General features: G+C 47.8%; 1 protein-coding gene across 4 annotated transcripts in view; it reads right to left on the minus strand.

Moving 5' to 3' along the window:
- TENM2 (teneurin transmembrane protein 2) overlaps positions 1–15915 on the minus strand; it is a gene marked incomplete at its 5' end in the record, with an annotated part of 1050472 nt that overhangs the window by 109861 nt on the left and 924696 nt on the right. For all 4 annotated transcript variants that reach the window (XM_084884006.1, XM_084884004.1, XM_084884005.1 and 1 more), the window contains one exon: positions 14966–15151. In XM_084884006.1, the coding sequence (XP_084740132.1) occupies positions 14966–15151 (186 nt within the window). The remainder of the gene's footprint in view (positions 1–14965; positions 15152–15915) is intronic.

Below are 15915 nucleotides of genomic sequence, written 5' to 3' on the forward strand. Positions count from 1 at the left end.
GGCCTCTACCCGCTTCCCCTCATGGTCATGGCTTTCGGCTTTTTCCCTCACTGTGTTCAGGATCAGTACCGTTTTAATATCTCCCGAAAGACATGACTTTATAACGCTGTAAATTGTACCTTCACTGCTCAGAAGATATTTTCAGGTTGCATTACTTGGTGTAACCCATTCTCACAGGTGATGGGAGCAGAATGTAAATGGCAAGGAAGAGCCATCCCAGAGTGCCGAGAGCAGTGAACTTGGTGTCCACATGGTCTGCTGGTCTACCCCAGTGGTGGGCAAATTACAGCTCTTGAGCCATATGCGGCTCTTTGGCCCCTTGAGTTTTTAGCAAAGGCCAGCTTAGGAGTACCCTAATTAAGTTAATAACAATGTACCTTCCTATATAGTTTAAGTTTAAAAAATTTGGCTTTCAAAAGAAATTTCAATCATTGTGCTGTTGATATTTGGCTCTGTTGACTAATGAGTTTGCCGACCACTGGTCTAGCGGGACACTTAGCTCACCTGCAGTGCCACTTCCTGCTGACCAGTGCATCTACACCAGAACCTCCCTGGCTGTCCCTGTTCGCCTGTAGAAGCCAATCAGACCTGAAGGCCAGTTCAGCCGGGTGGACTTAAATCTGCCTGCAGACCTACTGTGCGGGGCCATTTCTGTGGCATTCCATTCCCAGGACACTTCGGGCTTCACTGGATTTGGCAGCCCAGAGGATGCTGGGGACTTCCCTGACATTTCTGAATTTCTAGAATGTCATCCTGAGGCTGTTCTACCAGAGGTGTCCCCAACAGGGTGACCCTTAACTCCCAAGAATGTATGTATGTTGGTGTATGTGGATAAAACATACAAACGGTGACTTGCTGGCATGACACCTTGAGAGGCGTGATGAGTGAAGCCCAAGAGGAGCCTCGCTGACCTTTGCAAGTTTTCGTTCTGAACAGCCACGCAGACAGCCAAGCCACTTTCTCCCCAGGCAGCAAGGAAAGCCGCCTCTTCCTATGCTTCAAACATCTCCACACCTTAAAGACGTGCGGTATTGATTTTGACCTCTGGGGACGAGCTAAATCAGCATGATTGAATCTGGCTGCTCAATCCACTGCACTTCTGAGCAGACCAAGAGATTGCCAACACTTTCCCGTGGGACCTTTCACGTTTTCACTCCCAGAGGAGGCAGCCTGCTTTGACTGGTCAGTGCCCGGTTAGCGGGGTCAGGTGGGAAGTGGGTGGGCACGCCAGCCTCTGCTAGTCTAAGGCCAGTAAGTCCAGTTTTCTTCCCAACACACGCATTTGAAATGGCCACGTGTTTCTCTGGTTCCGCATGGGCCTCTGAAGGGTGTGAGCTGCTTTGGGAGGAAGGACAGGGTGATCTGTAAAATGCAGGGCACTCTTAGGAGAAGGATCACCAGGTTATCCTGATGTACTGGAATCTCCTCTCTGGGAAGAGTCCCCTGAATAAAGCAGGGCAGAGAGTGCGATGCCTATGAAGCGCGGGGAAGGGGCTGGGCAGTCATGGAGGGGAAATGATGACAGAGGTAGAGCTCCAATCTCTGCTGGTCAGTGTGACTTTCTCGACTGTCCCACCCAAAGCAACTCAGAGATCCTTGTTCCCGGCTCTTCACTGTAGCGCTGGGGCCCTCATCACCACAGCTTTGCCCGGCCATTCCTGTTAACCCATTGGCCAAGGAGTGGGCATGGATGTCGGCTCTGAGAGGGAGATGGAAATTCTATCGGTCTAAGGAAGAGGAAGTGACGCAGGAGCCCCCAGCAGCATGAATCATTAGCACGTGTCTAGAATCCTAAAGACATCTATTTGGAGTTTCTAGGTGTCAAACATTTGCAAAAGTAGCATTTCAGAGCGTAGCATCAGACCAAAGATCAATGCAGAGACGTGTTGGAATGGGTGGGAATGGACCATGCTGTGTCTGCCACGAAGTCAGCTGGGTGCTCACACATTCATGCACACATAGATGAGTACATTCACACACATACACACGTGTACACACACACACACATACACATGACAGAAAGTGGTTTCTAGCTGGGTTTGCCTGAACATTGTTGAGATGTGGAGCTTAGCCATCAACTAGAGCAGATGGAAGGAAGAAAAGCCAAAAAGGGCAGCAGAGGGGGCAGTCAAGGGAAACCCATGCCTCTTGGATGCTGTGCTTGCCAAGTTATGTAGGCCATGGATGTAAATCAATGAGCCAACATAGCTGCCTTGTGTACAACGCTATCTGCTGATGCTCCTTGCGTGTGTGGGGGCAATAGCTACCTGCCTGCTTCCTGGGGGTTGACTGAGGCGAGACAAGTCTTTTGAGCTCCTTGGAGAAAATTTACTGTGTAAGTGCAAAGTGTCCCCGTTGTACCCTGGTATGGAGACCTCCCGCCAGCTTAAACCAGTCACCAGGGGAATTGGACCATCAAAGAAAAGGAGCCAAAGCTGCCCCAGTCTCAATCCAGGCCAGTGAGGTTCCCGGATTCAGTTCCAACCTGCAGAGGGGACATGTCAATGGCCACAGATGCGGCCTCCCTTGGCTCCCACCCCATCTCGTTTGCATGAACTGCACAGCACTCTCGCACACTTTGAATTGCTTGCCAACTTTTGAGAATGGGGAGACCATGCATCACAATCCTGATTTCTGGCTTCTATTGAGAATTAGAAAATTTGGCCAAATGAGGCTCCCGGGAAACATTCAGCTGGAGGTGGGCATGTCTGCCCTGCGCAGATGCGCTTCCTTTTCCAGTTGGAGACCACTCCCTACTGTCCTCCCAGCTGTGTGGTGCACTCACGTTGCTCTAGCCTCATCTGCCCGGGGCATTGGTGTGTACAACTCTTTCTGCCCTCCCTCCCTTTTCTTGTAGTCAACAAAGAGACTGAGTTCGTAGTGCCCTCATTATCCAAATGTAGGCCAACTCCCCCTACAGAGGAGAGGCCAGCCCAGCCTCCTCCTGCCAGGGGGGACGAAAAGAAAACTCGGTTTCTCCCACTCCCTTCCCTCGTCAGTCATCCCACCTTTAAACCTCAAGGTTTCCTTCCTGAGAGATGCCCAAGCAGTAAGCCAGCCAAATTAGATTATAAACATCTGAAGGTTTTCCTAATCAATAAAAACATAGCTACAACTAAGAGAAGATGAGACTTCATTAACGAGTGTTATTTAACAAGAACACGTGGCGCCATATATGGAGGATTAAAAGATAAATAAGAATAGGAAGGAAAATAAAAATTTAATGAGTTGCCATCTTCATTTGATTTAACTGAATTTCTGGCGATGTTGAAAATATTAACAGTTATGAGGGAGTCATTTGTGTGTATCCACACAGTTTGATACCTGAATGCTTTCTATGACTTAATTACATTGTGTAACAAATGAACTCAAGCTACCATTTGAAGTCGACGGCTTCCTTCCTTCCTGATCGCCTTGGGAAGCTGTGAGCGAGGAAGAATGCCGAGAAGTCAACCAAAAATTATTGGCAGGAACTCCAGGAAGGGAGTCTCGAGTGAGAAAACAGCAAAGTCTCACGAGGAGGCTGCGCAGTGGGGGTCTAACATTCCCTCAGACTGTTGCCACCTCTCTGCAAACCCCTTCTCTCTGAGCCGTGCTACCCAGGGGTCACCTGGAGGAAGTACGAGCCACACCCAGCCCCCATCAGGTGCTCAGCTGATGCTCCATGAGTGAATGAACACAGCAGCCACAGCTCAGCTGGAAGCAGACAGAGCAGGTGTGGATCCTGACATGCACGCAATAACATACGCATGGTTCTCTGGCTTCTGTTTCTAACACACATGTTGTTACAATGGCAGTCAGATCCTCCCTGGGCCATTTCTACACTCTCCCTGCCTGTCTCTCGCTCCCCTGGTTCTTTCTTCTTCAGGCCGTATCATCCGAGTATCCCACGCTCCTCCCACAGGAGTGAAATAGGAGGAGGGCACAGACACCTGGCTTAACCCATAGGGTTCCCACCAGCCTCTCTTCCTGGAGTTTTGGGCCCTTGCCATGTGTGGTCGTATGACACCATTAATGCTTCCTTAACTGGTCATTCTGACATGACACACTGGGCAAACTAAGGTTAAGGCAGGACGGTGTGGCACTAATTATTATTATTTTTTATTAATTTCAAAGAGGAAGAGAGAGGGAGAGATAGAAACATCAAAGATGAGAGAGAATCATAGATTGGCTGCCTCCTTCACACCGCCTACGGGGAATCATGCCAGCAACTTGGGCATGTGTCCTTGACTGGAATTGAACCTGGGACCCTTCAATCCTCAGTCCAACACTCTATCCACTGAGTCAAACCAGCCAGGGCTAAGTGAACATTTATGGAGTGTCAACACTGTGTTATGTGAAGTCCTCATGATAGTTGCCCTTAGATGTCATTGTTTCCAACTGACGGATGGAAAAAATCAGGTACTGAAGTTACATGACTTGGCAAAGGCCACACAACTGGCCGCTGATGGAGGCTGGATTTGAAGCCAGGCCTGTCAGATCCCAGGGCTCCTGCACTGAACTCCTTTGCTACACCTTTCCCCACACCAGCCCCACCCGCTCACCGCACCATAAGGGCAAGAGTAATACATCGCCCGAGAGTGTTAATAGTTAGGGGAGAGGAGGATGTTACATCCCACAAACGCCGTGTGGGAGATGTTGGGAGTGTGGAGTGGGTGTTGTGTATTATGGGCTCCAAGCTGTTGAACTCTGGGTAGGTTGATGCCTGCACCAGGCAGCTCTAGGATATGCTATCATTTCCCACATGAGCGCAGGTCCATCAGTGAAGAGATACAGCTCTTTCTTGGCCCCATTAAATGGAAATGACAAGTCAAATCAGCACACATTCCAAGTATGCATGGCGTGGTGTGATAGCCATATGCTTAAGAGGCCCAGCTCGACGTGTCTGCGCTCCCCAGTGAACAGGGCAAAGCTAGGCTCTCTTACGCCTCCAATGTCTCCAATTTCTCCCCTTATTCATGGGCATGGCAGTCAGCAGTGACACTTGACATTGGGCTCTCATGCCCCTCAAGGACAGGAACAGCCTCACTGCCTTCTGCCAGGTGCTCCCTGCCAAGCGGAAGCTAGCAGTGGCTTCTCATTTCCGTGTTGCCAATGCAGTCGCCTTGCTCACTTGTTGGGAAAAACTCAGGTACAAAGTCGCCTTGGTGCTTGGAGGTGGTGATTTCATAACCGTTGGGGGCCCTCACCGTCCGGCTTTATTTCTAGACAAGTAGATCTGTCCAGCAATTCCTCTTAATGTTGAAGAGTCATAAAAAAAATGCCATTCACACTTATCAGAGCCCATGACTCTGCTTAGACAGATGACCCTTCTGGGCCACGTTGTGACCAACATCATTGCTAATTGAAGCAGGTGCTGCTGTGGCCACGCTTGAAACGTGTGGCCCGGGAGTCACATCAATTTTAATTTTTTTCTGAGCAGCATTGATGGGGGCCTTTCTGTCTCTAGAAGCCTTCCTTTCTCTGGGGTCTGGCAGGATGCAATTGTGGTGTCGTGATTTGGGCTGCGTGGCGCTGGGTAGTTAGAGCCGCCAGCCTCAAAGAGCCATGCCAGAAACTGCTGGAAGCCTGGAGCCTCGAGGATATGGAAGCCATTCTCTCTGAATTGCTCCCATGACACAACTGTCCTGAGGGTGGGAGACCCCAGGGCTCTCATCTGCCCTGGAAGTAACCCTGAACACACATGAGGAGGAGCAGGAGGTTTTCGTGAAGAGATGGCTGTGGAGATGCTAGGGGTCCCACCTGAGTCCAAATTGGGATTCGGAGTCTGGCTGTGTGTGAGGAACTGGGGCATCCTCCACCGGCCATGGGAGTGCACGGAGTGTCTGAGGACAGGGGGAGACGAGGGGGCAAAAGGACCCTCTGGTATCTGTTCTGCAGCCCAGCCCTGGGACAAGCCCTGGATGTAGGCAAGAGGAGCTATGGGCAAAAGGTGAAAGGCTCTTTCTCAAAGGAGCATGGATGGAGGAGCTGGTAAAGTGCCTCAGCATGGGGGAGGGTGGCAGCTTCCCCTTTGCTGTGTGGATTCAGCTAAGTGGGGCTAAGGGTGCCGTCTCGCACCCCCTTGACATGGACCATGGTAGAGGGGTGGTCCTGTAGGGTTCCCCTGAAGTGAATTTCATAGGCAGCAGGCTTTAATGAGAACACCAAGCTGGAAGAACCTGAATGGGCTAAACTGGAGCATGTAAGACCCCACAGAAACTTGTAGAAATATTTGGGTTGAGAGTGGGAGTGAGCTCTGCAGTTGGGCTGAGCCATGTCTGATGTCACCTACTCATTTGGACTCATTTTAACTAATTTCCCTGATCACATGGAGTATATATACCTCTACTGATTAGTCTCCTCACTTGGCACTTGACCAAGATGAGTCAACCACATCTTCAATGACTTGGGAGCAGAAAGACAGTAACACCACCACGAACCACGGAATGAGGTCGTTTGTGGAAAATTCCATGGTGAAAGCCATTTGAGGAGACTGAGCAGGCTCCTTAAGGATCTCAATAATAATAATAAAACCCACTGGCTGGCAGCTTTTAATTACTTTGCAGATGTTGCTTTCTATCATGGAAGGCCAACCAGGTCTCCCCCTGCACTGATTACAAAGAAAATATGTTTTTAAGAACAAACACTTTACTTAAAACTAGGGATATTTTTTTAATTAGAAGAAAGATTAACTAAATGCATTTTCTCTTGTAATTTAATCCATTCTAATCATCCCAAGAATGTTTATGATGAAACACTTAGCTCTCTCCTAGCTGCTATTTGGTGTGGTTTCTCTGTGACCCGTGAGGGGCAAGGCTCAGAGATGGTCAATGATAGGGTGGCCTTCGGTGGGTCTGATGACAATGATGCGCAGAAATGTATCACGGAAGAACAGGAGGAAAGCAACGGACCCAGCCTCTGGCTGGTGGGTTTGTGCAACGATGACACCTGTTTTCCAAAGGCCATCGGGGCGGGCCTTTTGAAGGAGGCTGTAAAACAGAGCGCTGTAACAGAAGTGGCTTGAGATTGAGCCCCATTAGGCAGCCGACTTGGGAAGAAACACGAAATCTGCTTCTCACATGAGCATCTGGGATTCTCTGTGTGGCTCCTGATAACCCAGGAGATGAGCCAAGTCATTGCAAAGACTGCCCAGATGCTACCCAAGGGTCTTCTCCAAGGAGTGGTGCAATTGCAGCGTGGGAGAAATGAGGATAATTGCGGAGCTTATTGGGCTGAATAGGAACAGAAATCAGTGAGGGTTTGGGTCTCCCGAAGGGAGGTGTGCTACTAAGCAGAGCCTCCTGGGTTGTTCCTGTGCACAGCACCACTGCAAATGTAAAGGTGGTACCCAGAGCTCTGAGGAATGAGATGGAGTAAGAAGAGGAGAGACCAAGACAAGGTGTTCTAAGAGACCCTGACCTGGCAGCATCCTCAAATGTGAGAGATGCCAGGTTCCTTCTTAAAGGAGAACAATATCTATCCTAACATCTGAAATTTTATCCTATTCAATAACAGCAGAATCCCAAATTTCTACTTCAAAACAGTTTTTTTTAAACTGTACTTATAAATATCAATCCAGAATTAAAAACAAGTTCTCATAGACCTAGTTTGAGAAATGTTGGTTGAAAGTTGCAAATTCCAACTTCACAATAAGCCTCGGTTAACATAAGGATATTCAGATTTTTGATTCCAGGTACTATTGGGATGTTTGGTAAGAGAAGCAGGTTTAATTCCAGGTAAGAGAGGCAGTTTTATGCTTCTCTGCAAGAACCAGGTTCCAGCCACGTTACAGAACTTTTTAAGGAAATTAACAGCGGGTCAGTGTTATTTTTGACATGCTATCAAACTGCCTGATGGATGGGAGGCAGAGAGGTCAAAGGGAGGTCGAAAGTAGTAGAAATGTCTTAATGAGAATTTAGTTTGATAATTCTCCCTTGCCTTTTAGTTTCTTCCACTGGTACTAAATAATGATGTGATGGTGACGGTGATGATGATGACATCAGCGCACATTTATTTGGCTCTTATTGTATGGTGGACACTGTGCCAAGTACTTTACATATAACCCAATGAGGTTGGTAGCTTTAGTATTCCCATTTTACAGACAAAGAAACCGAGGCACATAGACTTTAGGAAACTTGCTTAGATTTGACCAAGGGAAGATGCACACAAAAGCCTCTGTCTTGAGCACTTCATTATCACACTTGCACAGTGGACACAGATAGACGAGCCCCTACTTTAATACCATCCTCCTCTTTTAACAAACACAGACATAAATGGATGACGTGGAGCCTGGTTATTCAAACTATGTAAGAACACCTTTCACCAAAAACACCCTAAATAAACCCGATATAGATGGGAGCGAAGATGAGCAGACAGACTAACAGCAAAGCACCATTATCTTCAACAATCCAACAACACATCACCAGCTTAGCCAGCCCTCTGCTCAATCTACCCTTTAATGCAGGGGTCCTCAAACTTTTTAAAGTGGGGGCCAGATCACGGTCCCTCAGAGAGCTGGAGGGCCGGACTATATGAACTACTAATTCCTACTGTAACACCTCGGCTGCGCTCACTGCCCAAAAAACTTGGCGGGCCGGATCAGACTCCTCTGCGGGCCGCATGTGGCCCGCGGGCCGTAGTTTGAAGACCCCTGCTTTAATGTCTAGTGTATATTACAGAGTTGAGCAGGAAAACTTTCCTGCTCTACCAGAAGATCTGATTGTGCTAGAACAGCTCATTTGTGATCCTCCAGCAATAAAATTCTGGACATGTGGACAGGAACTTAGAGATCTCATCCACATGAGTTCTAAATTCAGTCAATTACATATCGCATTTGTAATATTTACAATATCTGAACTTTCCTTTACTTAATCTTTTTATTTAAAGTTTTTTGGGTCTAACACTGCTACCCACTTTTGCCACATCCCTCAGCAATAACACCAGTAGAATCATGAATGTGATGAACGAATTACAGTTTTTCTTAATGCTTATTTTTAAAAGCCCTAAATACATACTCAATAACATATACCTGTACATTAACAGAAAGCATTGCATGCCACGAATATCAAAGGGAGCTCAGATCTCCAGGGCCCATTTGGCTTCCCTTTCCTTTTTATGTAAAGTCTTGAGTTCATATTGTGGGATCCAGTATCATAGTCTTGGAAGTGACAGCTTGCCACACACACTAGGGCAGTGCATCCCATTTTTTTTTTTTCAACAGCTGTGACTCTTATATGTTACCTTTGAGTCTGAAATGTTCCTCATGCTAACTTTCTCTTATGGATTTTCTGTTTTTAGTTCTTTGAGCAAAGTCAGTAATACCAACCTTTGTGCTTCTTGGGTCTGGCCTTGTCACTATGGGCTACAAGTTAGTGCATCAATGGATCCTCTGAAACATGAAGGGCTTGGGTCAATGGATGCTCCAAATCACTGTCATCTGATAGGACTAAGATGCCAAATCTTCTTCCCTTCTTATGCTTTCTGATGGGTGGTCATTACATGGGCAGATATTTTAAAATCACATAGGACACATTGCAATCAAAGTTTCCATCCTAACTTGCCCATCAAGTTAGGGCAAGAGCCCGGCTGGTGTGGCTCAGTGGTTGAACATCAACCTATGAACCAGGAAGTCAGATTAATTCCTGGTCAGGGCACATGCTCGAGTTTCGGGCTGGATCCCCAGTGTGGTGCATGCAGGAGGCAGCCAATCAATACTTCTTTCTCATTATTGGTGTTTCTATCTCTCTCTCCCTCTCCTTTCCTCTCTGAAATCAACAAAAGTTAGGGCAAGAATTGTGTCTAACTAGTCTACCTTCTGATGGATGCTGAACACCCCTCTTCAACATCTAGGCCAAGAAAGACAGCACTCTCAGCGATGAGACTCTCACTGCTGGTGAGGCAGTTTCCCTTTACATGTAGCTCACCATTTGCAGGGTCGTGAAAATCTACCTCCTGGCCCTTGTTCTGGGTTTGGGTAAGAAACCTATGCGGACCGCCTGACCCAGATTCAGCGAGAACTTCTGAGCACATGGCTATTGTTCTTCAATAAAAAGGCTCACATTTCAGCCAAATTGTGGGGGCCTGGGGTAAGGGGGGGGGGGACAAATCAGAAGTGGAACATCTTTTATTCTTTGCTAAGCATTTGTTTATAATTTTAACATGAAAGACCACCACTTTAGGGTTTTACTTCAAAAAAAGATGAATCTCCTAGGACAGGCTCCAAGTCAGGGCCCCCAGAGGAATGGGCTAATTTACCAATTAGAGAATTAGCTGCTTCCGCAGACCTGGTGGTAAGGAGGCCTCCCTTCCACAGTGGTTAATTTCATCTCAATTTGATCTCAGCGCAGAATCACAAAAGCACAAATGTTCAAGGATAATAGCTTTAAGAAGAAAGTTTCCGTAACATGGAATGAAGCTGGACTGCGATGCACAAGCGGTCTGAAGTTGGTTAATTTTGACAGCCGTTTTCTTCCCAACCCGTTCCCCATAGTTCTGAAGCTCTCTCCCTCTTGGACTGTGACCTGTCTACTTTAGATGACAATCACTTCATCAGTGCATCAGATCCTCTCACGCTGGTTCTACCTTGGGTAAAGACTCATTTTCCTTATTAACATCACAAGAACCTATTTCTTTCCCCAATCAATTAAAGAGGAAAAATAGAAGGGCCCCGGGTGGCAGAGGCAAGAGAAAACTTTTCTGACTTGTGGCACATGGGCAGGTCACTCAGCCTCACGCGGTCCTAGAAACAGAGTCCTCCTGATTCTGAAAAGCACCTGGAGGTCAGGCCCACACAGACAAAGTAAACAAGTTGAAACAACCATGACAGACATTACTCGCTGCCCAGTTACCCAACAGTTCACCGAGGGTCGGTGCCTAGCATTGGTGGATTTATTCTATGCGTGTGTGAGGTTGTATTATTCAGAATGGATGTCTGGACAGTCCACATTCAGGAGATAATTAGCTTTCCTCCTGGCATTCAATGGCAACACGATTGTCGGTTTCTCCCCGTTTTGCCCGAGCATTTCGAGCACAAAACACACTAACGTCTATTCTATTTCTTTATAATCCAAGGGACGCTTATCCCAGTTTACCATAGTTGGTAGTGATTTTTGACCTATTCTTTGGTTCCTTTATACCCTGGTGCAATAGCCTTGCATGGCCTTCTGCAGTTAAATCCCCTGTATTAATAAGGGGTGGTGGTGGTGGTAGTGGCAGGTTATAGAAAAAACAACCCATTTTAGAATAAAGCTATTCTACCCACACAATGTGCTTTCTGATTTATTCATAAGAATAAACGCAGCCTATCCAAATAATGCTAATATACTGCAAAGATATACATGAATTGTGCTTGATTTGGATTCAAAGCTTATTTCTTCTTTATGCAATTCTGTAACTTTTAGCCATGCCTTGTATTTAACTTGTTAGAAGAAGTAATAAAAGAATTGTTGCTCGGTAGAATCCAGGCTACCAATAACTTAGCTCTAATGGTTACCATCGAAATGGAATTCCTTATATTTAATCTCTAGTGATATATACCCAATTTCCAAATATGAAAAATACGATTTGGTTGAAAAACTTCCAGAAGTGCGTTTGGCTAAACATGACTATATCCCAGTGACTCTACCCTATTGTATTAGCAGTCTATGGTTTTACCCTCATCCTTCCTCCCTCGCCTCCCCTCCCCTATCTATGGTTGTTTCCTTCAGCAAAATAAATCTGATCCACAAGTGCTGATGGGAGTTATTCAGTGGACATTTGGCAGTGATGCAAGCAAACAGCCTCCCTAGGACCTTCTGAAAATAGGCCAAAGGCAACTGAATTTCCCCAACCATAGCCATCCAGTGCGCCCCCTTACCCCAAATCCCCCAGTACACTGTTTGCAGATTAGGTGCCACTTCATTCTTATCTATTTCTATTTTCAAAATACAGCATTTGAGGTTCTGCTTGGAGCGGACCAAGGAGCCCCTCTTTCCTTTCTCTGTGCTTGTAAATTGTGGCATTTGCTTAAAATGAATGGACAGGAGTGTCTGCTCAAAATAAAAGATGAAAACTCCATGCAACAGCTCTGGGGCCAGAGGTGGGCAAGCAAAGGAAGCAATTATGCGCATACAAACATCTCTAGATTCTGAATAGCAAGTCTCAGCAATCAAGGTATGCCTGGCAACCCCCCCCCCCCTTTTTTTTTCAAACACCAGGGAACACAACTCTGAGGAGACAGCATCTGTCCTACAAATGAAACCAGAGAGCTCTAATTTCTCATAAGAAGAGACTTGGTGACAAAGATCTTTGAAAATTACACAGTTGTAAGTAACTCATAAAGTCACGAGAGATCACTGTTCTGAACAAGAGACTTGCCCGGATCACGGCTCTCTTCATTTTGGGAGCTTAACGTGGCATATAAATTTGCATTTTCTCTTATGTCTCTCAAGAACTCACGTATCTTAGTGCACGGATATGTGAATCTTGAACCAAACATTTCAAGCATCAGAAACACCTTTTGCCGATTCATCCCACCAGAGGGCTAGCCAGAATGAGACATCTCTGTGTTCTCTACTGGCTATGTCCTCACAATTTTCTACTGCAGTGTTTCCCAAACTTTTGACATATGTGTGCCCCTTCTATAATTTTCGTAACGCTGAGTACCCCTCATACTCATGAGAACGTAGAATTAGGCGCAGCTAAGCACAGTGCAGTGCATATCCCCACCAAACTCTTCCCGTTCCCCCGGGGCATGAGTACCACACTTTGGGAAACACTGTTCTACTGAGTCATCTTCCCATCTCATTTCCAAAGGCCCCAGAGACGCTTCACCTCAATGCTAGTTTTCTCTCCACTCCACGTGCTGATACCAGCACCTTCTCCTTTCTCTCGGCCCCTGATGTCCTTCAAGCCACAACAGGGGTCCTTCTCCTCATGCAAACGCTGACCCACCTCCCTTTCTCCATTAAGAATTGTGTGACTCTCTAATTCAGGATTGGCCTTTTTTTTCCCCCTTCCCCCCCCTTTTTTTCCTGCAAAGGACCAGATAACAAATGGCTTTGTAGACCATCATTCAACACAGCAACACAGCAACACCTGTGGAAACTGACAGTACATCCACGAGTGGGTGTGGCTGTCTACTAATAACATTTGTTTATGGACACTGAAATTTGAATTTCATGTAACTGTCAAGTGCAAGAAGATATTAACATTTTTTTCAATGCTAATAATAAATGTAAAAGCTATTCTTAGCTCAAAAAGCATAGAACAACAGGCAGCAGGCCATGGCTTGCTCTGATCCATCTGGGTTGCCCTCCTGTGAGCTATTCCCAGAGTAGAGAGGGTGGTAGGGAGGAGAGAGCCAACAGGCATCCCTGTGTGACGCTAAATCCTCGGCAGATGTGGGAAGAGGAGAGCCACGGGGAGGGGAAGTTGGGTTGTGTGGATGGAGAGAAAGTAGATTTCTACCTAAAGATTACTGGGGGGTGGGGGTGGGGTGGGGGGGAGAGAAGAGCTCTTTTTTTCGGGGGGTGGGGGGTGGGGAAGGGAAGACCAGAGGCAATAGAGGTATGGAGAACTGGGAAGTATTTAAATCACAGTGGGCATGCAAAAATATATCTCGGGGAAGATCCCTGACAGTGGAAGCTATTAGTTAGAATCTCAAACTGTTCCCCAAAAGTCTTCTCAATTCTCCCCCTGACTCCACAGGGAGCTGAAGATGAAAGTGGCCACAAGGGGAGCAGGGTCTGAAGCATCATTGAGAGATTGCAAAAACAATTCACTGTCAACAGGCTGTCCCGGCAGGGTCCCAGTGCTATGGCTGTGGCCTGATCGGCCTGCTGCCCCTGGATGTCCAATTAGACGGAACAGGGAAGTCTAATGCAGAGTGTGTGTTACCTCTGCCTGAGCGCCCAAATGTACAGCATGGGAAACTGAGTCTGGCCTCACGAGTCAGCCCTGGACAAGCTCCTCACCCCCGTCTCTCACTCCAAGTGGACAACCTATGACTAGGGTTTTGGGGTGGGACAGAGAAGAGGGCCCCCAACGTGACACCTAGAACTCAAGGGGGCAAGGCAGGAGTTTGGCTGGAGACATCTCTGAGCGTTTTCATGCAAGCAAGTGAATTAGCCAGCTTGGCATGACATGAACCCCGGACCTGACTTGATAAAACAGCAAAGCTGAAAACTGGAGGTAAAATGTAGGGGAGCTCAACTGACTGAGAGATGGAAAACCAGAGCTTTGACTTCCTCCTCCTCAATTAAAGGGACAGTAAATCAAGTGTTTTCCCACTCAAACAGAAAGAGTAACAAAAACCAAACAACCCTCAAAAAAAACAAAACACACACAAAACAACAAAAACAAAAACAAAAAAAACTTAAGAACTATTACTTCTCAACAAAGGAAATGATCTTTAAAAACCCTCTCAGTCTGAAGTGTATACAGAGAGGGGGCCGAGTGGGAATGAAATGGGACCAGAGGAGACATTCAGTGGTGGTGGTGGTGACGGGCCCCGGAGGAAGCCTTGTCTAGGGACAGCAAGAGGATGCTCAAACCGATTACAGTGCTCCTCGGCTACCCAGGAAACCTGGGAACCTGCCTGCATCCCGCCTTGTCTAAAATAAATAGTTCAATTGTTGCCAGCAAGCAGAGAGCCAGGGACCCAGCCAGCTGGGCGAACATCAGAAAAAAGGTGACAGGCAGACCACCGTCACTGGGGAGCTTGACTCTCCAAGCCCTGACCATTTCCCATGCATGTGCATTTCCCCTCCCCAAGATCAGTAATTTGGATGGATCTTCTAATTTGGTCCCTTTGCTCCCAATTGCAAATTTGGGAAATACTTTTCTCTTTGCCACCCCATGGGGATCTGGAGAGGCAGTGAGAAGGTTGGAGAGCACTTGTGTCCCTGAAGGAACAGCCGGTTGCAATGCACGACCATCACTATCGATCTACGATTTATGAAAATAAAGCAATATGTGCCTGTTTCGGTGCCTGCCGTTTGCCTACCAATGGTGCAGTGTTCACCATTCCAGCCCTCTCGGCATTCACATTTGCCATCTTTACAGGTCCCGTGCTCAATGCAGCGGGGGTGGCACACGCGTTGGTCACAAGCGGCGCCTGTCCAGCCCTCTTCACAGCGGCAGGCTCCCCCGATGCAGACGCCGTGAGTGCCACAGTCTACTGAGCACACTTCTGGAAGAAAAACAATGATTACAGCTCAGCACCACCCTGGCGACACCCTCCGTGGGAGGCCAGACCACGCACCTGGCCCGGGGTCCTGGCGGAGGCCCTATGGCCCAGCACTCTGCCACCCTGGGACGAGTACATTGTTACGGATTGTCCAGAGCAGCGGCTCTCTGGCCCAGCAGCAGCACGGCCCCCTGGGGACCTAGGCTTCAAGTTGGACCCGCTGAATGAGAAATGGGGAGTGGGTCAGAGAATCTGTGCTAACACGTCTTTCAGGTGGGCTGGATGCTCACCAGAGAGAACCACTGCTGTGGGGCCGAGGCCACCGAAGGACAGCTGGCGTGGCCATCCAGTCTGGCGGAGTTCCCTGGGAGGTGCCCCCCTGAGAAGAGACCTGGGAATCCTGACTCCTTAGCCGGCTGGGTCACTGTCCCCCCGGAAAGCCTGAACCCACCAAAGGCCCATTGGGGGCCACATAGTGAAGCTGTTCCTGCACCTTGTAGCAATGAGGACCCTGGAGCTGGGCTGCGTTTACACAGCCTCTTTCTCAAAGGAGCTCAAAGTCTTTTGTGCTTGGGGAGAAGACAGACAGACAGATATGCACTCTCTGGCGTTTCAGACCTCTCACGCGAGGACAAGCACGTGCCGGACATTCATCCTCAGGACAGACTACGGGGGTTGGGGGTGGCTCGTGGGGCCCAGGAGGGGAAATCAGACCACGGGGGAGGGTCACCCAGCATGCCATCAGTATAGTGGGCCTTGCCGCCACT

This window comes from Pipistrellus hanaki, assembly GCF_964339955.1.
Source record: "Pipistrellus hanaki genome assembly, chromosome: 5".
Taxonomy (NCBI): domain Eukaryota; kingdom Metazoa; phylum Chordata; class Mammalia; order Chiroptera; family Vespertilionidae; genus Pipistrellus; species Pipistrellus hanaki.